General features: G+C 40.7%; 1 protein-coding gene across 1 annotated transcript; it reads left to right on the top strand.

The window, feature by feature from the left end:
- The first annotated feature begins 13686 nt into the window (after positions 1-13686).
- cyp7a1 (cytochrome P450, family 7, subfamily A, polypeptide 1) lies at positions 13687-19811 on the top strand. Its single transcript, XM_080777652.1, has 8 exons — positions 13687-14170; positions 14832-15072; positions 15225-15434; positions 15586-15780; positions 15942-16141; positions 16797-16927; positions 17346-17524; positions 17896-19811. The coding sequence occupies exons 1-8, from the start codon at positions 14088-14090 to the stop codon at positions 18244-18246; spliced, it is 1590 nt and encodes a 529-aa protein (XP_080633778.1). The 5' UTR covers positions 13687-14087; the 3' UTR covers positions 18247-19811.
- The last annotated feature ends 4415 nt before the right edge of the window (positions 19812-24226 follow it).

Genomic DNA, 24226 nt, shown 5'->3' with positions numbered 1-24226 from the left:
TGCCATTGACAATGAACGGAGAAATTAGATCAAAATTCTACTAAAAGTCCCACTCACTTCACACAGGTGTGATCTTTAGTTTACGTTTGAAAATTAATTTTACATTTTCGTTCCTTATTCTGTATATAGCTGCACTTTTACTATACTTTACTCCTTTCTTATCTCTTGTCTCTCTATACTAAATTTGTTTGTACAATTTCCTCAGGCAAAGGGTGCATAAAAGGGCTCTCCCATGCAGAGCCCTCACGGGCCCATGACGATTGACAGGGGGACAGCCCTAAACACTTGTGGACTACACGTGAATTATGTAAGTCAGTTAATATGTAAGGTAGGACATTGGAACTGGACCCAATTAGAACCACAATTGTTGAAAATGACCATATTCTTAGACCCTTGTAACAAGTTACAGTATGGGGTCAGATTTGGTGTTCAGTTGAGGCTGAGATTTGTTTGATTTGGGCACTGGATGTGATGCGTCTCATTTTCGTGATTGCCCATGTGGGCAAAGAATTTCACTTCTATATATATATATTAAATACATTATTTGAAGCCTGCATGGAACCATCCAAGCTCTGCCAGCAGACCACAAAAATACATCTATTTTTTTTTGAGGGGCGGCAGCCCCTCCTGTGTCCAGCTTTTGGTGTGTGTGTGTGTGTGTGTGTGTGTGTGTGTGTGTGTGTGTGTGCACAAACTTTGTCCTACACAAACGCCTTGCCTTTGACAATGAATGGACCATTTTGAGTGTTCGTGTAAACACAAACATTGCGTAACACTAAAGCGCAACATTAAAGACGAAGGTGAGGATGCAAATTCTGATTGGCCGGAATGAGATGATGTATGATGATGATGTACGATGATAAGAGCGCCCCTCACTTCACACGGGTGTGATTTTTCTCATAACTTTTTATAGTGGATGTCAATGGGGCTCTGATTGAGCTGAAACCTTGCCCAAATGTGAAGTCATCATGGACCAATGGCGTCACATCACATGTGCTCACATGTGCACACACCGTTCCCGCATGTACTGTATATCCCCAGATCCACATGTGAAGCGGGATGGGAAAGAGAGTGTAGAAAAGAGGTGAAATGCAACACAGGCCAGGGGGTTTGATTTGACGGGAACCCCTTTTGGTGTTTTAAGCATTATGTTATACTTTAACTACACTTTTGTGACCAGTATGAACGGTGTTGCAGTGCAGATTGTATCCTACAGAGGGCAGTGCACCCTCACACTCCTATAGTAAATGCTGTGTCTGTATGTTATGTGAAATTAAACACACATGAGGGCGCTAAAGCTCAACCCAAAGATAAAACATAATATTGACGATTTAAGCTCATCAGAAATAATCCTGTATGATTTGCCGTGTTGGCCTTTTTAAACAAACAAATAAATAAATACAGATAAATAGCCCTAATACATATAGAGTAGCCTATAATAGGCCTACACAGACTGACAGACAGACACACACACACATAACTGTATGTGTTTTTGTGTGTGTTTTGTGAGCGTGCACGTGTGTGTGTGTGTGTGTGTGTGTGTGTGTGTGTGTGTGTGTGTGTGTGTGTGTGCGTGTGTGTGTGTGTGTGTGTGTGTGTGTGTGTGGCAATGATCATCATACATCTCAACCAATCAAATCATCACATATGTCATTCCGGCCAATCACTTGTGGCGTAAATTGGGGAGAAAAAAAGGGTCTAAAAAGTATTTGCTACTCAATTTTTTTTTCTTTTTAAATAAAAGAATGAAAAAGAAAACACTCCATGAATTCAAGGCTTCATGGGTTGATTGATTTCTAAAAGCGTAAGTATGTTTAAAAATAAAAATGAATAATGAATCTATAAAAAGAAAAGCTCTCCTTCACATAACCTATTCTCTCTCCCTCTCGCATTCAGGATGTTCTAAACATACTGTAGTAAACATGTACAGTACACTTCTCTCACTTGCTGTCTCACACACATTTCATGAATGAACGCTATCCCTCCTCCAGTTCTACCCCTCCCATCGACACATCATGATGTTCACAAGCTCGCACGCCCTCCTGTTGCTCAGCAATCTGTATAATACTGCAGATAGTGTAAGGACATTATAAAGTTCAAGGTCAGCTGCAGGCAGCTCCTCCAACCTTCACTACTTATCTGCAATGGGTTGATAATAGGAGCAGTAAAATCAGTCAATCGTTTCATCTGCAGACCACCTACTGTAATCCACAGCGTGTGACACTTTAAAGCTATGAGCAAGCCAACCAGATAGACTCTGTACTGAAAAGCTCTCAGCGATGTTCCGGGCGGAAACATTTTACAACCATAACAACTCCAACAACCAGCAAGTGTCAGCCTCACAGCGCACTCATCCAGGTTATATTGCTGTAGTGTAGTTGATTGATTGATTGATTGATTGAATACATATTATTAGACAGAAATGCAGACAGCAACAGAGTACAGTCAAACACTTGGTCTAAAAGGATAGCGCAAAAAAAGTCCTTGCCGTCTTGTTTCCATTGGAGTCCTATCTATGTAATTCAATTCATAAACATAACATAGACAAGGAAATATAACAAAAAACACACAGAGTAGTAGGGGAGGAAAAGGGGTGGGAGCGATCATCTGTCTAAGGGAGAAGTGATATTTACCTCCCCATTTGGCCTCCTGAAAGGTGGATTTACAGGCCTGATTTAAAAGGAGGCCAGTGATCCGCATTCTTTAAGAGATGGGGTCAGGGCATTCCACACTTGGGTGGCAGTGCATGCTGTAGAAGGAGAATTTACCCATGCAGTTTTAAAGGTGGGTGGTACCAGATCGGTGTTGTCGCTCCCTCTAGTATTGCGGCTGTGGGTGTCATTGACTTGTTTTAGGTTGTTTTAGTCAGATATGCGGGTACTGAGTTCCTACTCTCTTCTGGGAATCAAATCAAAGACTGTTCAAAAACATTGCAAATTCCATAGAAATCTCAAGTATTCCAGAAATGTGTGATCAAATACTGTAATACCATTAAATGTCCTTCTTTCATGTATCGTCAGATGTCCAGCTCAGCATCGTGTAGCCATGTCCTCATCTCTAGAGTAGGCCGGCTTCTGAGGGTGGTCTATATAGGGGGCAGGTGGTAATGATTATGTCTTCTGAGGGTGGTCTATATAGGGGGCAGGTGGTAATGATTATGTCTTCTGAGGGTGGTCTGTATAGGGGGCAGGTGGTAATGATTATGTCTTCTGAGGGTGGTCTGTATAGGGGGCAGGTGGTAATGATTATGTCTTCTGAGGGTGGTCTGTATGGGGCAGGTGGTCATTGCGAACGCAGTGATTGCGAACGCAGTGAGCACTTACTATGAGACCTAGCAGATCATGTCTGTCTGTGTGTGTGTCTGTCTGTGTGTCCCCCCTTTGTGCCCATATATGGAGCTGAGTGATTCACAAATCACTCAGCTCCATATATGGAGCTGAGTGATTTGTATAGGGGGCAGGTGGTAATGATTATGTCTTCTGAGGGTGGTCTGTATAGGGGGCAGGTGGTAATAATTATGTTCAAGCATGGCTAAGATAGGCAGACAGTGCTTCACCAGCAGACAATAACCTTCAGCTATAGTCACGGCTCATGTTACTGAGACACACCACTTCTGAACATCACTTATACGTAAGTGAGTTTCTATTTCAAATAAATGTTGTGTGAAAGAATGGTATTGTTTGGGGAATATGGATTGTATCATACATTTTGGTTGTTTATCGACTAGCTTCATGATGTCCCTTTAACGCTGTGCCGCTTAATTATCTCTTTCAAACGATGCGTTACTGTAAAAATCGGGCCTGATTCTAACCCTACGGTAAGTCTTCTCTATTGAAACCTCTTGGCAGCACCTTATACTGTTCAGGGCGGCACCCTACAGTATACTGTTCAACCTCCCATAATCCTTGCTTCTCACTATCATACATTATCCAGCGCAAGATATGCCAGGCAGAGTCAATATCCTTGTCAATCGGTGGTGACTTTGAATTGCATAACGAGGCTTTAAAGATCTATACCTTTACCTATTGTGGAAACCATAGCATTCCTCTGTTACTTTTCAATAAATGTCAAAGTGATACAATGTATAATTGATGGCTTAGGGCTATCATGTGATCACTGATCACCCAATGACAAAAACAAACCAAAGAAAACACAGCTTGTGTTTGCTGTGAACACAACTACATTTGGATGTACAGATTACAATCAGGAATGTCAGCATACAGTGTATACCATAACTCACTCAGGACACAATATGCCCTCAAGTTCTACAGGGTTGTTATCCTATTCAAATGTTTTATTTTTTAATTACATCGAATCAGTGTCAACATGCTCCAGGGAAGGTGGCAAACATTTAATGAGAATGCATGCATGTGTGTGCGTGTGCTTGCGTGCGTGTGTGCGTGCGCATGTGTCAGTCAATTCTTCATGGCATTGTTAGGTTTCAGTTTGAGACTATTGCTGGCTATCCTGAAGGAAAAACTTGTTCTCAGATGCCAGTAGACCTTGACCTTGAACAATTTATCCATGACATTTTCCAGTGTCCCTGAGTGAATAGTTCTGTACAGTATAGTACAATAGCTTAGATGCCACCTTGCCTGACCTTCTAGGATATATGAGCTTTACAGATAACCCTCAGTCAGAGTTATTTTAGCTCAATACAATGACTGTAAATGTGTTGTTATGGCCTTGAAATAGACAATAACAGTCTGTCATGGTTATCTGAAATGTATCCTTGAAGACCTGTTCAATTTATCAAGATGTGGTTACAGCCTGGTATGTGTTAATTTTCACCCGGCCAATATATATGGCCATATTGTGACAGTCTCATGATAACCAGTGTGAAGCTCTGTTGTTTCAGCGCGACCTCAGTCTCAGGGCGTCTTACTGGTACATGTAATAGTACACCATAAAGGTCCTTGCAGACTGAAAAGATTGCAGAAAATTGCAGGAAAATGCATCAGTCTGCAAGGACCTTGAAGATGGAGTGCCCCCCCCTCCCTAAAACATGATCATCAGGTACTGTGATTATACTAGGAGGAAGATTTCTTTCAAAAACGTGTACAGAAAGTGTTACAATTATGTTTTTATGTGGCCACACCCACGGTCCCACCAGTTCTGGTTTTCACCTTAGAACCACCCACCGGAACTTAAGTCTCGCCCACAGCTGTTGTTGTATGCCAATGAGGGAGGGGGTTAGGGTTATGATGTCACTGAAATGGTGTTATTTCGATTGGGCCTTTTGACTAAAAGGCTTTCAGCTTTCAGGAAGAAACCAAAAATACACAGGGAGGACATATTTGAATATTATATCTAATATAATATTATATCTAATATATGTTAACTCTTTAGTGTTAACAATATATGGCTTAATATTTATGGGTTATGCACATAGGCTACTACAGTATACAGTTCGTGTGTATTCATGCTCTGTTGAAGTGATTGTTGGAGAGTTGAGCTCCATTCTGTGTGGTTTCTTTGATTTAATCAGCTTTTCCCAAAACAATATTGTTCAAATTTTCAAATAGAATATCTGAAATGAATGTTAACTGTCATTAATGAGTGTACTGTATATCAATCTTTATAAGTCAAGGTGGTAGAAATAACAGGGGCACTACTACCGTCTGTAACCTTCAAGTTGTGTCCTCACTTATCTGTCCTTGACCCGACAAAAACAAACGTATATAATCACTGTGTGACAAAGTATAAGTTAAGCTTTAGGGTCAAGTCTTGGGAGACAAAAACAAAAACAAACTTACATAATCACTGTGTGACAAAGTATAAGTTAAGCTTTAGGGTCAAGTCTTGGTTTGAATGAATGAAATAATGTTTTATATTTTTATTAAACAGTCAAAAAAGAAAAGAAAAATAATATCACTAAAATAAATTAAACATTATCAATATCACATGAACTGCTGTATACAGTATTAGTTTCAAGGGCATGCAGATACAATAGATATCTGAAAGTGACATTTAATCTCTCTTGCTCTTTCTTAATTTCTCTCTCTCTCTCTCCCTCCCTATCTCTCTCTCTCTCTCTCTCTCTCTGCTATCAGCCCATCGTTCCATCCATGCTGCATCTGCGTCATTCGATTTGGTTCCAGATGATAATTCTCCAATAATTCTCAGATCGCTGCCAGCTGCTACACCTTGCCAATCCTCGTCAACGTGTAACCAGTTTCCACTGTAATTACTGCCAGATAAACCAACAATATAAATGTCCTGTGATGAACGGCCGTTCTTGGAGGCCACCAGTTTAAAGGTGTTTAGTGTTAACAAGTCAAATTGGTTTTATGTGTGGCTGGATTGGAATGCTTTGCTTCGTAACCACTTGAACCCTGGTGTCCCTGTGTTGGGCATTACAGGTGAAACTATTCAACATTTTTCATAATAATAAAAAATAAAATAAAAATCACACTTGTGTGAAATGAAGGGCCCCTGGTAATGTTTGTGTAAGGTTTAAAAGTCCATAGACTTTGCTGGTACTAATATAAAGGAGGGATTAGTGGTTAAGTGTTCTTGATTATTCCATGCATGACGCACCATGCTAGTAGGTGGATTTTGTGCCATGTCATCACTTTCACAGTAAAAGGTTTTGCTAAATTCGGTGAAAGGACAATGACGACATATAATAATAGAATGTAGCTGCATGACTGTTATCTGGTCAGCTGATTTACAGTGACGTGGACTTCCCCTAAACCTCACAGCAGGTCACTACTGACTAAATGATAGCCTAAGGTTACAATGTTTCACCACGCGCACCACGCGCACACACACACACACACACACACACACACACACACACACACACACACACACACACACACACACACACACACACACACACACACACACACACACACACACACACAGACAGACAGCTAGCTGAGCTGGCAGGCAGACAATGTTTTCAGCACCTGACCTTGGTGAACTCAACTCTCCGGGCATACGAGTGTTTCTCAACACTCGTATGAATCATTAAGAACAAAGCTGAAGTTGGAGTAGTACTACTATTGGGCACTATTGCATTGTCCCCGGGGCAAAAATCACAAGCACGTTCAAAACGTCCACTCACTATACGAAGGATACACTAATACTTTAAATACTTGAACCCTGGTGTCCTAGAGGAGGAAGAAGTGGTACGATAGTCCTTCCATGCAGACTTCTCATCTGCTGTCCCTATATATTGTTTGTGGGCAGATCTTTTAAATTTGTAATGCATTCTACACTTATGTAAAATTTCAATTTCTCTATTTTTAACTTGCTTAGTGTTATAAACAGATAATGCCTTATGAATGTTAATACATTACAGACATGGGCTTCATATAGAACGATTAATGAAGCAATCCCAAGTTCAAGTTCTTCCTTTACACAAAGAAAGTGACAAACTTATACAACTTCCATCATCTTCCATTTGGAAAGATCCCAATGCCAAAAGCTTCCAAAGAGTGTGGATAATCTCAAGGACAACAAACAAACATACACCCTTGCATATGTACAGTGGCATCATAATTGATCACAAATTATTAGAATTGATTGATTAGCATAATGGACGACATGAATCTATGGAGAGACCCCTGGGGTGCACAAACAACACCTGCAGAGTACTAGAGAGTAGTACAAATGTTCAAAGATGCTGGGCTGAAGCTCAGCGAGGGAAAAGTAGAGGCCAAAAGAAACATTCAGCCTCCACATAACACAGAGCATGTAATACATTATCTGAGACACTATTTGCCCAACCTAGCTGACATCTCAAGACCTGCTCTGTTGGTAAAGTATGGGTGTGGAGCCCATAAATCACTCAACTGTCCTGCAAACCACCCGTTTCAAAATTGCACATAATGCAGGAGGCAGCAGGACGTGAGCAGCAGCAGCACAGCAGGACAGTGCTTCCAAACTCTGATACTCTTGACAGACAGTATAGCTCAAGTCATAACATGTCTATATGGTGGATTTTTATGAAACAAAAACTTTGCAAATACTGTAGAAAGAGGATAATTCAAGCTTTCCGTACAGCTGCGATATTTGTGAGTTTAAAGGACGACTTCACCACTTTACACCCTATCTTCATGGTCCTCACTAATGTTCATGATAAAATAAAATAAAATTCTACTGTCTGTGTCTCATAGGAGCGCTGCGGGCAGTTCAGAACCCCATCGACTTTTTTTAAACAAGATTTTTTATATAATTCTAAATATTATTTAGAATTGTATTATCGCCAGAACGATGGCTTCCATTATAGAATGGTAACTTTTCAAGAATAGAAAGCCTGCGGTATCTAATTAGCTTGGATTCCCCATCAATTTCTGAACTGCCCGGACTGTCATCCTATGAGACACAGACCGAGTAGGAAAAAAAAGGTGATATTTTAGCATGAACATTGGTGAGGACCAATTATATGACAAACATCGCGACAAACATCACCAGACAAGCCCTGAAATGGAACCCCCAAGGAAAAAGGAAACGAGGTCGCCCCAGGAACAGCTGGAGAAGAAGTATCGAGGCAGAAATGGCAGAGAGAGGGCTAAACTGGGGAGATCTCGAAAGAACGGCTAAAAACGAGTGAAATGGAGGACATTTGTCAACGGCCTATGCACCCCAGAGGAGCAACGGGCTTAAGTCAAGTAAGTCAATTATATGAAGATAGGTTGAAAAGTGGTGAAGTCATCCTTTAACATCATTTAATACAATCAGATAGGACTTTTCCGTTTGGATGTATGGGCTGTCAAGGCCAGAAAGTTGTTGCGGATACGATGATGTCACACGCATAGCCTCGATTTGGGGTTGATTCGATGTTGCATTAATCATGTATGGCCTATTTTGCAAGAATGATGCCCCTCCTAATAGTTCTGGAAGCCAAATACAGGCAAAGAATATCAAAACCCTGCTTGCTTGATGCTCATTGTCACATGATTCTCCAGATTGTTGGACCCAATTTGGTGAAAACACATGCTTCTGCAACAGTGGCATTTTGAACACTTGACTGTGGCACTCACTATGGGTCTAACTCTAGTCAAGGGTGCAGAGCTTTTGGCTCTTTGTTGTTTAGACTAGAGGCTGTTGAAAAATAGACCCCACCCTAAAACTTTGGCAGGCAACTATTGTAGCCAATATGAAAGGAATATGAAAAGTCTTTAGTACTTAGAATACTCATACAGTAATCTCTAGTCTCCAATATATTTCATCAGGTTGACATTTTTAAATGAAGTTACCCTGTTGAATGATTGTTTTTTGTTTAACTAACTTTGTCAAACAAGACTTTGGTGTGAAGTTTTGGTACCACTCACTGAAATTTCACTCATGGGGCATACATCCCTTTGATGAGTGTATTGTACTGTAGATCACAAAATGTGTCTTTTTCCACGCAATCAATCAACAGGCTGTGATTGAAAACAGTTCCATTCCAACTATCCATGGATGTGTTTTGTGATGCTGTCCCACTCCCTTGTTTATTGTGATTTCATGTGATCATGAGTTGCCGATCCATCTCACATAGAAACGGGATGTTGGAAACATTCAAACACCTTTAAAGGTACTGTAAATAAACCTATTAATTAAGAATATGAGTCATTCATTCTTTTCAAGTGCCAACCCGATCGTGCCTGCCATAGCAGCCCAACATGTCGGGGACATGATCTTCTGATCAATGGATACTGTTTGGAGTTTCTTCCCCGCCTTGAGAATTAATATATACACTTGGTTTGGACATTTTATTTTTAGAAAATGATTCATGGATGAGATCCCTAGTTTCTTTATCCCGTTTCAGTTTTGAAAATGAATCTGAAGATGAAAACATTGAAAACAGGTAGTAAATCATACTCGTTCAGTATCGTGTCCATCACTGCAGGCAAAATATGCTGCCATGGAGGAAAGGTTTTATCATGTTCATAACACCTGTTAAATATATAAATTAGACACACAATTTCATGGATAAAAGCCTAATGAGACTAGTCGGCCTGCAGGGTATAGGTATGACTGCATCAATCTCACAATAAGTGTTGCTAGGTGTTCTCTGCCAGCAATATTTTATCAGATCTCATCATACCTCAAGGCTATGCACAGATAAATCTGCACAGGTTCTACAGCTGTATGCTTTTGAACAAAGAGAACTGTCCCGTTTCATGCCAAAACTAGCACTCTTCTTCACTCGTGCCAAACACACGCCCAAGCAACATTGTGAGTGTGAAGAAGCAGCCATTTTATTCCTCTTATATAAAATGTCAATTCAAAGATATGGCGGCTTGCCATGTATCAAATAAACTTGAACAGAAACACACATGTCAAGGTCGAACAGTAAAAGGTTCTTGCTTCATAGCAAACAGCAGGCAGGTGCACTTAAGCCTCTCCAGTTGATCCAAAATGCTGCAGCTCGCTTGGTCTTCAACCAGCCAAAATTCTCACATGTCTCCCCCCTGCTCCGCTCCCTCCACTGGCTCCCGGTCGCTGCCCGCACAGAATACAAAACTCTGATGCTGGCATTCAAAGCAACCAAAGGTATGGCTCCCCCATATCTTGCAAGTATGATCGAACCCTACAAACCCTCCCGCTCACTCAGATAAGCCAACGCAGGGAAGCTGGAAGTACCCTCACTAAAAACGCCGGGACAACGCTCCACACGTCCCAAACTCTTCTCCCTTCTGGCTCCAAAACTGTGGAATGCACTTCCCATTGCAGTCAGAACTGCAGCATCACTCCCAATCTTCCGCCGTAGTCTGAAAACCCACCTTTTCAGACTCCATCATGGCCCATAGCACTTACCCCACCCCCTTAGATAGCAATTCTGTAGACTTAGATAGCATTTGATACAGACTTATAGCATGTTATGTAGACAGCATAAGTGCATTGTATGTAGTCATAGCACGTCATAGTACATATGTATAGCATAGTAGTATAGATGTATAGCTTATATGTATAGTTTCATTATAGATATTCCACTGTTACTTTCTTAGCTTACGCATGTTTCATGATAAATGTTTTTATGTGATGTATTCCCATGCTTTTTTGTTCTTGCTTAATGTAAGTCGCTCTGGATTAAGAGCGTCTGCTAAATGCCTAAATTGTAAAATTGTAAATTGTAAATTGATGGAGTGAGGGAGGGCTGACCAACAGCAGTTTAACAGGTGGCCAATCACACAGGTGCAACAGGTTTTCTGATTAATACCTGGCTTACAGAATGCCACACCCACTACCTTCCTTACGTAATTAAATAAATAAACCACAATGAAACAAATTTCAGTGTTCCATATTATAATGTCAGTGAAAGCCTACAGTTGAAAGCAAATTAAAAGTTTGAAGCAAATTAAAAGATCAAAGTCGCAGAGCAGTAGGCTATAACATAATGGTAAACAAACAAACACATACATTAACTTAACTTAAAGCCCTGGAAGATGCAGTACCTTTGCCATGTTGCCAATCTGTAAAAATCCTTAGTGTAGTTTGGCCTCTAATGACAATGGTGATGATAGCAATATCGACACCCAATTATCTTACATACACGTAGATAGTAATAGTTGTAAAACATAAAATTGTTTTAGTCTCACAGATACTTCTATACAACTCTTATTTCTTGCAGTGAAGTTATGGCACACTTCCCCACAGGGTGATGTTGATGGGCCAATGAGGGAGTATATGCTGCTGGCATCTACATCAGACACTGCAACTGATACTATAGGATATACCTTCCCAATACTGTAGTAATGAAAACATTCAAGCTATAATTGATTGATTTTTGTGTTTTATAGTTCTTCTTATGATTGGAATCAAATGTTTTATGGTCATGTTAAAGTTCTTACAATTCAGAACTTTCTGAAAAGTCCATAGGGAAAATGAATGGGATTTGTACTTTCTGCTCCGGCACCAGTGAAAAACATGGCGGCCACACTGTAGTATACCATTCCTCCGCTCACAACACACAGTTGTACATCTCCCCAGACATTCTCGGGCCTGTGCATGCCTAGAGCCCCTGGCATTTACACACACAACACTTCATCTGCCATGTTTATTCAAACTCCCCGTCTGCACATACCTGTTAAAGCTGCACATTGTCTCTCGGATCGTGACAGTTCTGTCAATCACGATGTTACATAAAAGAAAGAGGCGTTTGGTGATCTTGGCCCATGAGAATTCAATAACAAATACCAGGGATAAGAGGCTGATGTTGTACTGTATATATCTACAGTAAAGCTTAATTGTATCTGTTATTTTTCACTACTTTTGTGTCACACTTGTATGAAGTAGGCCAGTAGGGCATTCATTTATACAAAAACGTTGAAATAGTTGAAATATGGAGATACACGTTTTCTGCCTGACAGGCTGTCTCATACAGCTTTTACATCTGTTGTGGTTCTCAAAGGATGTGCCAATTAAGGCCAGTGCCAACTAAGGCACACTGGTGTTCTGTGAGACAAGTCCAGGTGTGTCTTGGTATTTTGTTCAAAAGTCATGTTCAAATCACGGAACGCAGCAAATCAGGCTAATTGTCTTCACCTCTCTGTCCGATATTGAGCCATCAGCTATTTACCGTCACCTCAACCAAATACACCACTAGACACACGTTTGCACTATGACACTATAAGCATATGTGTGAGCATGTAAAGATATACAGACTCTACTCTCTGTCTATTGTCTAGACTCTAAGTCTAAGGCATGGGTTTTCAACAGGTGGTCCGTGGACCACTGGTGGTCCGTGGAGGTATTGCATGTGGTCCCTGACCATGCATTTAGTAATGTAGGATTTGTTGATTTGTTTTGAATGTTCTTTCCACTAGTTGAGAAACCGTGAACTGAATGACCTGGTGACCTATGATGAGTCACATCTTTTTTTCAATGATTTCACATCTGGATATCTATAGAATTGTGATGTATTACTTTTTGGTATTATTTTCATCATAGTTTTTGTTGTGTTATGCGCAGCCCTTTGGGACCTATTTGTGATATTGGACTATAGTAAAATTTGACTTGACATGAACTGACTTGATATTGAATTGAGACCCTTGAGTCTAGTCATTTTCATTCTCATAATATTTGTGACCACTTAGCATTCCTTGTGTTCGCAACAACGGGCAAGATGCAACCTGAGAGGAATGTTTCTCAACTTCATCCTGACAGGATGTTTTTCTTGAACATTTTCTGGAACTGGTGTCCCTATTTTGAGCATGGCCAAAAATGTTTGCGGCTTAAGTGGGTAATTAAAAAATATATATTTAAACCAAAATGTACCAACATTTATTTATATAGAGTCCAGGACTCTATATGAGTCCAAACATTGCAACAAGTTGTATGAGGGCAAACATTGAAACATGCAGGGACCTTGAATCTATTTGCCAACCCACCAGTACTATCAAGGTACCTGTCCTTCAGGTGACACAAGTCAAGGCCATCTCTTTCCCTTTCACATGCAGGCAGGCAGGCAGGCAGGCGCGCGCGCACACACACACACACACACACACACGGAATCTGAGTTCCTAGAGTTATTTCAGTAACAGGTTACCCTCGGTGATAGACAACTTCTAATCACAACGGTGCGTGTGTGTGTGTGTGTGTGTGTGTGGGTGGGGGGGGGGGGGCAGCCACGCCTCCAGAACACACACAGAACACACACACACTCCTCATGAGAGCACATGTGCCTTTGAGAAGAGAGAGAGAGTATAAATACCTGAGTCATGCACACATGCAGCAGTCAACATTCATCCACACTACCTTACAACCATCAGTTTGCTTTGCCTCCTTTCAGCAGAGACGTCGCATTTGTTGCATAGCCACATTGTCTCGGATGGATTGAAGCTTTTAGACTGTTCAGTTTGGAATATCACAATCCTTTAAAAAGGGATCCACCCTGGGCATCGACATCTGAGCTGTGTGTGTGGCACATTACTGCTCACTCAACCAGTCGGTCACCTGGCCATCACATTGTAACAGCTGTCAGATAGGCAGCTGATAGGCAGCTGTTGGAGTTACCACACGATAACCCGCACAGTCTGAGAAGCGTTGTTGCGCGTGGCTTCAGGTGTGATACAGTGTGTGGTTGTGTGGAGTACCAGTAACTAGTTTCCTATAGGGTAGCCTATCGTGTTCTCCTCATCTTCATCACCATGATACTAAGCATAGCTCTGATCTGGACAGTGGTGGTGGGATTCTGCTGCATACTGTGGATGGCTGTGGGAATAAGGCACAGGTAAGACTGCTTTAAGACATTAATGTACGAGCAGCTCCTGTTTCTGATGCTGCCTTTAGTTAGATTTAAATATTATATTTATATTATATATTTTGTGGTATATGGTTTAGGTGGTTGAGCGATAAACAACAATGAAATCCTTAAACCACTTGTCCTGTAAATTCAACAACATTACGTACTTCTGCAGAGAGAGAGAGAGAGAGAGAGAGAGAGAGAGAGAGAGAGAGAGGGGGCATTGAGTGCAAAGTATTGATGACATTATGAGCATTCCATGTCTAAATGAGTTTCAGTTAATCTGGTAATATCTATTGGTGACTTTTCTGTGTGGTTGATAATGACAGATACATTGTCTTGGTTGTCTGCCGAAGTCATTTACTTTATAGCTAGGTGCCATAATTATGTCATCATCTCTTATGAGCATTGTTGATTTCAACAGCATGAGAGCACTTCACAATACATTTCAACAGGGAACATTGCTTAGCACTGTTGCTAAGACAAATATTGGGCGTGATGTTGATTTTGGATGTGCATCCAAACCTCTAGTCTAGGGGGTTTCACTTTACACATATCTGTATCTGGAGCTGCATCTCTCCATCCATCCATTCATGTATTTTTATTGATTGATACTAAATGTGTTCTCACTGAACCTCCCCATCTTCAGGCAACCTGGAGAGCCAGCGGTAGAAAACGGCCTCATCCCCTACCTAGGCTGTGCCCTGCAGTTTGGGGCCAACCCTCTCGAGTTCCTCCGCAGCCGACAGAAGAAGTATGGACACATTTTCACCTGCAAGATAGCCGGCCAGTACATACACTTCCTGTGTGATCCCTTCTCATACCACTCCGTCATCCGCCAGGGCAGACACTTGGACTGGAGGAAATTCCATTTCGCTACATCTGTCAAAGTGAGTATCATGTGTGGCCAATGCGTGTCTTTCTGCTACTTGTGAGATTCAATTATTGATTATTCATTGCTTTATTGTCTGTCTGTCTGTCTGTCAGTCATGACTAAATCTCTCATCTTTCTTTCTTTTCTCTGCCCATACCTGCCCTTTAGGCATTTGGCCATGAAAGTTTTGACCCTCGCCATGGCCTCACCACTGAGAACCTCCATCAGACCTTTCTGAAAACACTGCAGGGTGAGGCTCTCCCCTCTCTGATAGAGAGCATGATGACCCACCTTCAGGATGTCATGTTGAAGTCCGACACACTCAGCCCCAGCACCGAACGCTGGGAGGTGGACGGCATCTTCGCCTTTTGCTACAAGGTCAGTTATGGTGGAGCTTTGGGTGGAAGGGATGTGGCTGTGCTAAATGGAGCCCGGAACTGTGGTTATGTTGCGTACAGCTACTGACAGTAACAGTAACTCTCCACCTCAATTCTTACCAGGCTCTCATGTCTCCTATGTCCCTCTCTAGGTGATGTTTGAGTCTGGTTACTTGACTCTGTTTGGCAAGGAGTTGGGAGACGATAAGTCACAGGCTCGCTTGGCAGCACAGAAAGCCTTAGTGCTTAATGCCTTGGAGAACTTCAAGGAGTTTGACAAGATCTTCCCAGCACTGGTAGCTGGCCTGCCCATCCATGTCTTCAAGAGTGCTTACAGTGCAAGAGAGGTTGGTGGAATCGTTTTTCCTACCGAAGCTTTGGTTGAAAATGACAAAACAAAACTGTTTCACTTGTAGCACAACTGTATTGCTATCTACTGCTAAGATCTTTGGTGTGTCCAATGTCTTGTTAGCATAAATAATAATCCTCCTCTCCTCTCTTACACTAGAACCTCGCTAAGACCATGCATGCTGACAACCTGTCTAGGAGAGAAAACCTCTCAGACCTGATCTCCATGAGGATCCTGCTCAATGACGCCTTGTCGACCTTCAACGACCTGAGCAAACAGAGGACCCACGTGGCTCTGCTCTGGGCATCCCAGGCCAACACCCTACCTGCAACCTTCTGGAGCCTCTTCTACATGATCAGGTAATGGTCTTCTTTCTGCACCTTTCTGATGGTTCTCACAATAGCTCTCTTTCAATCAATCAGTTGGTACATACTGGTACATTTTGCTTCACATTAAGTGAAACGAAATAATAATAATAATAATAATAATAATAATAATAATAATAATAATAATAAAATAAGTATAAATATACATGGAAAATAAAAGGCAACATTTACATAATTCAAATTCTAGTCATAGTATTGGGAGTTTGGGACAGTTAGTAATAACTACATATAGTTTATATAAATTATATTTTGCCATCTTGTGTGATGGTATGGGTAATAAGATGGTTTATAGCAATACAATGTGTTTATTTCAGACCAGACTCTTGAGGGAAATCTCTCAAAAAGAGAGGCAGAGAAACAGTGAGGTCTAAAATATTAGGACTTAGGAGCTATCAAGTTCAAACAGCTTATTGTGGATATTGTGCAGATAGAGATACTATCTGATAGGGAACTGTCTGAGAGCAGATAAATGTTATGTCATAGTTGCCGTTTTGCAACTCCTCCTCTAAAGACAGGAGGGAATTGTACTTGAGTTAGAGAATAGGAGAGAAAATGCTCAGGAACAGTTCAATGTTTAGGGGTCACCGGGTGACTTTGCAGTCGGACTAACACAATATATTTCTTGTAGGAGTCCAGCAGCAATGAAAGCAGTCCGTGGCGAGGTGCAGAGAACCCTGGAGCGTTCCGGTCAAACGGTTGACCACAACAACCCACAGCTGACCCTGACGAGGGAGCAGCTGGATAAGATGCCCATTCTAGGTATGTACGTGTGGAAGTGGAAACACTGACCCATGCAGGTCCCACAGTGATGGTTTCCTGAAACCTAAGCAGTGGTGGAAAGTACAGTACTGTACTTAAGTAACATTTTGGAGGCACTTTTACTTTACTGGAGTAGTTCAATTTTCAATAATTTGAACTACTCTCAGATCCAAATATCGTACTTTTAGTCCACTACATTTATTGGAAAACTTTAATTACCAGTTACTTTGTAGATTTTGATTATTACAAAAAATACTTTAATGACTTCATCTACAAGCTCACAATGTGTCGCGATAATATACTTTTACTTGTATTTGTATTGTATTTCTATATTGCAGTACTGTATTGATACTTTTAAGTAAAAACTGTGAGTACCACCACTGCCTCTAAGCCAGAACATATGTTATCTCCTACACAGACAGCATCATAATGGAGGCCATGCGTCTCTCCAGTGCCTCCATGAACGTGCGCGTTGCAAAGGAGGACTTCCTGCTTCACCTCGACAACCAGGAAGCCTACCGTATAAGGAAGGATGATGTAATTGCTCTGTACCCGCCCATGATGCACTATGATCCTGAAATCTACGAGGACCCCCATGTAAGAAGAAGCATGATTTATTTCCATATTTAATGCAAAGGTGTCTATCAAATAGAAGTATGAAGATTACAATAGCCAGTAGGCTGCAGGAACAGAATACATCACAGAAACTTTATATCTCCATATTTCCTCGTTTTATGCAAAAGAGGTGACACCAGGTATAAAGTGGTTAAGTCTGTCTGTGGGATTTATAAATATAAATGGAAAGCTTGTGACTAAATTACTACACTGGATTCACTGTACAGTTATTTTTTCCATTTCCTTAAAAGTTTGCATATACTGTACAGTACATACACAAATACCTATGTCAGTCAGTATAGAAAAAGAAAGAAACAAATTATCTTAACATCTCCCTCATTCCTTTCTCCCAGGAGTACAAGTATGACCGTTTCCTGGACGAGAACGATCAGCCGAAAACCACGTTTTACCGATGCGGCCGTCGGCTTCGATACTACTGCATGCCCTTTGGTTCCGGAGTCACCAAATGTCCCGGCAGATTCTTCGCCATGCACGAGATCAAGCAGTTCCTGACTCTGGCCCTGTCCTATTTCGAAATGGAGCTATTGGACCCCGCGGTCAAAGTCCCGGCACTCGACCAGTCCCGTGCCGGCCTGGGAATCCTTCAGCCGATTTATGATGTGGACTTCAAGTATAAGCTGAAATCCAGCCAATCTCCTCTCACTGTGACATTACCAGAGAGGGAACCACTGAGGTCAATATAATGGACAATATTCCAAGCGCTTAAAAATCAGTGATAACTATTACTGTATATCTTTTGTCCACAACTTGAGGGATGGAACTGTTTTCTGTTCTTTCAGACAAAATTCTGTTCAAGGGACAAGGCAATTTAATTTGCTCGTCATCAGCCCTAACATGTCATAATAGGTGAACATTCTGTGAGGTTCCGCAAAAACAGCAGATCTACAGGCTCACAGCATGTCATGTGACACGTTGTAACCAAAGAGATTTGGTGTGGAGGAAGAAAAGGAGGGGACCAAGTACAGACCCCGGTCAATGAAGTATAGGGTTTTAACTGGTTTAGGCAGTATACCCTAACGTTTAACCCTCCAATAGCAGAGGTTGTACTCGCTTTGTTGAAGGGCTATTGCGCTTTGTTTATAGGCATCCTGGCCTGTTCTCTTTACTTTTTTATATGTAGTATTATATTTAATGTAAGAAAAGCCAATGAAGAGGTTTTGTATATATAAATGACTGATGTATATTTATGTTGTGTACTCCGATCCCATTTGTTGCTAAAAGAATATGTCTGCATATGAAACATATGTGAAAATAGCCCTAAATCTCACCGTGATCAACCTGACAGTGTTCACAGAGAGAAATGTTAACCTACAGCTGCGTGTTTCCTTTCCATATGGAACTCTTGACTGTAGGTAATGTATTATCTGGGCCAAAGACAGATGACAGCCACAAATGCCAAAAGTCTTTCTATCAATCACACTGCATGATTATCAGTAACATTTACTGACTTGACCTTGTAGTGGGAGATATGTACTGTAGCTTCTATTGACCTTGAACCTTAATCTATGGGTGTCATCTGACCATGGAGTTTACCCTCGCTTCATGTGTAGCTGCCCATTTACTAGTGAAGTAGGAAAGACCAGTCATTTCATTGGAGTTCCTGATAGCAAGCCAATCGTTGAGTGTATTTCAGTGTACATCTGCCCGCCTGTGACTATGCTAGAGAAACAATATGACACCAGGTTTGTTGTTGCTAAATATGATGCACCTTTCTTTAATGCAATAAGAGGATTCGGGACTGTCAAATGGGACAAAGTCAAGCATATAGTGGATTATAATGCTGTGCAGTTACACAGAGAGCTATTGCTGGCTGTAATTAGCTGTCTACACATTGCCAGAGGACTTTGTCACAATTAATTTGTTTGTTTTCTTGCACTTCACATTGAGAGCATTTATCTACTGTGATTTTGGTGTTCATTACATCAGTGTAGAACCACATGTTTCCCTAACTCATTTAAAGGGCAGCAGAACCGGTCAGCCTACTTTGCTCTTTCAATAGAGACACTGCAAAGTGTTGAACATAACAACAGATCGACTGTTAGCCTTGAAATGAGTCACAGAACTGTTGCAGACTTGATAACCCACTTTATGACTGACTGAACAATAGACTTGATATTGAAAACACTGTGTGAAAAGTGGCAAAAATGGACCCACAGAATATTGAATCATCTTTTCAATCTCAACGGTAAAACCACTGCTAGAATTTCACTGTCAATAGAACATTGTTTTGCTTTACAAATAAATGCAAACCCTGAATTTGTTGTTGTCTTTTCCTTAACTTGCATTGAACATCACACGTCTACAGTATGTGTAGGGTTGTCTCGATTGGATCAGTTGATCAGAAATCACGTCATTTTCAAATTACATTTGAAAATCGGATCGGTAGCCATCCCTAGTATCAATAGTATATCCATATCATGAAATTAGACTGGATATTGTCTGTGATTTGGGATATTGTACTATTGATATTATACTAGTGATATGGCATAAACGTGCTCTATAAAATATAAATATCGGATCGGGAAAAATCGGTATCAGCAGATGCTCAAAATCAAATGATCGGATCGGGAGCAAAAGAATGTGATGGGACATCCCTAACTATGTGTGCTGTTATGTTGCATACAGGGAACAAGTGTTATACCGTTTCTGACCATTGCAATTTACACAGTACAATCTGAGTAGGCCTATGTGAATGGGGCTGCTACTATTTATTTATTTTATTTCCTAATATATTCATTATTTTAATTTAAAAAAATAATAATAATATATATATATATTATTTTGTTATTTATTCATTATTATTTGTATAATCAATTAAATAGATTTGTTCTATTAATTGTTGCACGTCTCATGCATAACTGTGAATTTAATAGCATACATAACCCAAACGTGCACACTGCTGTATGAGGAAATCTCTTGCTGATGAAATCTGTGCTTTTGAGTGTGAATCTACGTCAGTGTGTTGATGTATAAACACATTAAATCAATACATTTGTACACCCGTGTTTTATCTCTAGCATATCTGTTGACCATTGAGACTTTGTAAATACTCTCTACAATGTTTGCATTTGCACATGTAACCAACTGGACCTGTTAAATTAACACAGTGTAAAGGGTCATTCACACTGAGCACTATAACTATAAAAATATAGTTTTAAAAAGTCAATGGCAGAGTTCACACCAACTATAACGAATACGCTGTTGAACTACATAGTTATAGTTAGCGTTAAGTTCTCAGTGTGAAAGGCCCTTAAGACCAGCACGTATGGGGACATTTTCTCCTATTGGCACCAACCAACCCAACTCAACTCAAAGTGTCTATAATCTGTTCTTTAGTTTTCCTAAAATGCCCAATGAAAAATGACACAAAAGATTTGTATCTTAACTAAACTAAGATAAACTACTTCTAATAAAGGCATCTTCCGATTAGGAAGAAGGAAAATACCATCAAAAATACTGATCTTTATCTCAACATTTTCTCATGCATTACAGGCTGTTTTTTCAGGCTATCGTGATTTGTGAACGTCAATCTAACAATATTGGTTTTAGGTTATCCGAGTGGAATTCAACTCAACATACTTGACCAAGAGTAACCCCACCCACCATGCCCTTCAGTAGCCTCTCTTGTCCAGACACTGCGGAGTGCGTACGCTCTCCAGTAACCTCTCTAAAGAGCAGACACTTCTGAACAACCTCAGACTACATGGCTATGGATGGACACATCTAAGCATCATAGTCATTTAGGGTGCTAATTGCCCCAGTGGTGAATGGTGATAGGTGTAACTGATACTGTAGAGATTACCACTGCGTCCACGTGCGTGTTCTGTATACGTGTGGATTTGTGTTGATCTGCATGTGTTTGTCTACAGTATCCCAGACACTGTATATTCGTGTCCCAGATGCTAAAGAAAAGCTATGTGCATTCGTGCACATTGCATGTAGAGCTGGTCTGGCCTTCGTTTCCTTTTTGCCTTTATCGGTCCGTGAACTATAACATTATTAGTTTGACACCCCTGGTTTAAGTCACACCTTCTGTTGCTACAACACTAACATTACAAACAGTATAGGGTCATGGTCCAGTACAATTAAGCAATTAAGGTCTATCAAAATCTTGCTTTCATCATAGATTTCATCATCATAGATTTCATCATCATAGATTTTTGCAACTCCCTTTTCTCTGTCTGGAGCAAATTGTTGTGTCATTCGCAAAGGATTCATTCCCAAGAAGATATTTTGGTTGAATGAAATTCAATAATTCACTTACTGAAAAGTTTGAAGAAGCTGAGCTCTCAATTATTATTATTACTATTATTACTATTATTATTATTATTATTACTAGAATTCACTCTAGTGTGAATTCTGCAGTGTGCCTTTTCATACGCAAAAAAACATTGTCATTACATGCAACACGCTCTATAGAAAGATGTAGAGTGTAGTAGCTCCAGTTGCACCCCAAGGTTTTACTAACGTTCAGAAGATGCCAGTACAGCGACAACTAGTCCATTATTTGTTGTGCCCATGCCCATCTATGAGCTGAATGAGTTTGCTGAATCAAAGGCAAACAGTGTCTTATCTAGCTAACTGTTCAGGAGCTGTTGACCAAGGACACAGAAGTTGATGCGTGCAAACACACATACATCTCTCACAGCATCGGACTACACTAACTCAAGCCATTCTTTGCCGTTCACTATACCTCTGATAAATGCACACCTCATCACGCATTGTGCACATTAAGGAAATCAGACTATTCCCCAGACAAGAAATAAAATAAATGCTTATCTGTGTTATGCTTACCCTGAAGGATAAGATAACTTGCTAAACACAGTGTATTGCCATAAAGCTGCACTATGCAAGATTTTTACATATTCTTTTAGTTTTATAAAGAATATAAGGGATAGAACATTGATCAGATAAGCCCATCAAACATACAGTCAAATTTTGACTATGTTTGATGGGCTTATCTTATCAATGTTCTATCCAGAGAGTTTGTTTGTGTCTACAGTAATAAGCCAACAGGCCCAACACTATCATCACTGAACGTGGTTCCAAGTCACAGAGGTCATGCCCTTTTGAAAAGACTTGGCCGTGCACCCTGTGTAGCTTTTCGTCTGCAGTGGTCAGGTCTGTCTGCATGTGTGCATCTGTGTATATCGATCAATTCAATTATAATCTCAAACTTAATTATATTTCTCACTTATTTTGATGTGGGGACCCCTTGGAATCCCTCAGACTCTTCCCTAGACTGAGAACCACTTTTTAATGTACAGTAGTGCACTGTTTCCCAAACAGAGGGTCATGGACTCATGTTTGGGACCAATCTGTATGCGTCTTGAGTAAATCCATTAAAAGCATGTTTCAAAAAATGTCCATTTAAATAGTTAAAATAGCACATCTACAAGCTCATAACGTGGCGCGAAGCAACACATTGTGAACTTGAAGATCTGCCATTTTCACTAGTTTGGATTCCAGACAAACATCTAATGGTCATGAGCTAAAATGTTTCGGAACCACTGCAGTGGTGATCAGAGTTCCCAGAAGATTTCGCAGGCGATTACAAGCGGGAAGAGCGACTGCAGTATAGGGACACGTGGCCATTGATTGATGTTTTTGAAACATATACCTCTACAAAGACATGCTTGCAGATAGCATGTTGAGGTCAAGGTTGTGGTGGGCCTAAAGGAAGAACTAACAAAGTTCACGTGAACCCATTCAATGGTTAATGAAAATAACTTCACGTTTCATACTTTGTCCCCTATGACGTACGCTGTAAAATCCTGAGTGTTCATTTAATTCTTCTCAAAAGTTACACTTTGACATTTTACTGTAGGCCTGTGTGTGTGTGTGTGTGTGTGTGTGTGTGTGTGTGTGTGTGTGTGTGTGTGTGTGTGTGTGTGTGTGTGTGTGTGTGTGTAGAGAGAGAGACTGAGAGGAGTGAGGAAGCTATATTTGTTGCTGTGTGTAGCAACCAATTTTAAAACAGGTTCTCATGACAGATACTGTAGTGAGATAAGCTATCTTTATAAAATAAATTGGACATGGATCTATTGCACATTGAAGAGAGGGGGGAGGCAAATATCCCTGGCAGCCACACAGGCTGCAGAGTGCAGACAGACAGTGCAGAGCAACGCAGCAGAGAAGCATGATCACACTGAGCCCAACAGGGTGACGGAGAAGGAAGAGCTCACGTTTGCAATGTCCGAACGTCACTCGATATAACCACGCACAGAACGTTGGAAAACGAACGCAAACAACGGCCGAGAGGCGCAAGGTCGTGAACTTGTGACACAAACATGTACACGTTACTAAAATAATAATCTTTCATACTAATATGGGGGAGAGAACACAACGGAGACAAGAACACAACGGCGACAGCACTTCTTTCACCTGACTATTATCACTACTGTATGTGATCATTTCTTGTTTCCCCCCCATCTACACCAAATCTGGATCTACAGTAGTGCAATTTTTGGTGAATTCTCCCACCAGAATATAGCCATGCTGGCCGTTCAAGTGGTTAAACTGTAGATCTACAATTCTCTCGCTTTCAGACTGCACTGTCACCTGCTCTGTCTTAAAGGGTGGTCATATAATGACAGAGTTTTTTATGTTGTTTGATTCAATATTTAGATATTTAATAAACCTATACTGTAATTTCAAAGTCTA

This window comes from Protomyctophum bolini (assembly GCF_963924005.1).
Source record: "Protomyctophum bolini genome assembly, chromosome: 12".
NCBI classification, from domain to species: domain Eukaryota; kingdom Metazoa; phylum Chordata; class Actinopteri; order Myctophiformes; family Myctophidae; genus Protomyctophum; species Protomyctophum bolini.
The sequence above is the reverse complement of the archived record's forward strand: the minus strand, read 5'-3'. Positions and strand labels throughout refer to the sequence as shown.

What these genes read in the sequence shown, in the direction of transcription:
- cyp7a1 (XM_080777652.1), top strand. Translation starts at nt 14,088, where the DNA reads ATGATACTAAGCATAGCTCTGATCTGGACAGTGGTGGTGGGATTCTGC. An exon ending in TCTTCGCCTTTTGCTACAAG is followed by an intron (nt 15,435 to 15,585) that starts GTCAGTTATGGT and finishes GTCCCTCTCTAG; the next exon opens with GTGATGTTTGAGTCTGGTTA. An exon ending in AAATCTACGAGGACCCCCAT is followed by an intron (nt 17,525 to 17,895) that starts GTAAGAAGAAGC and finishes CCTTTCTCCCAG; the next exon opens with GAGTACAAGTATGACCGTTT.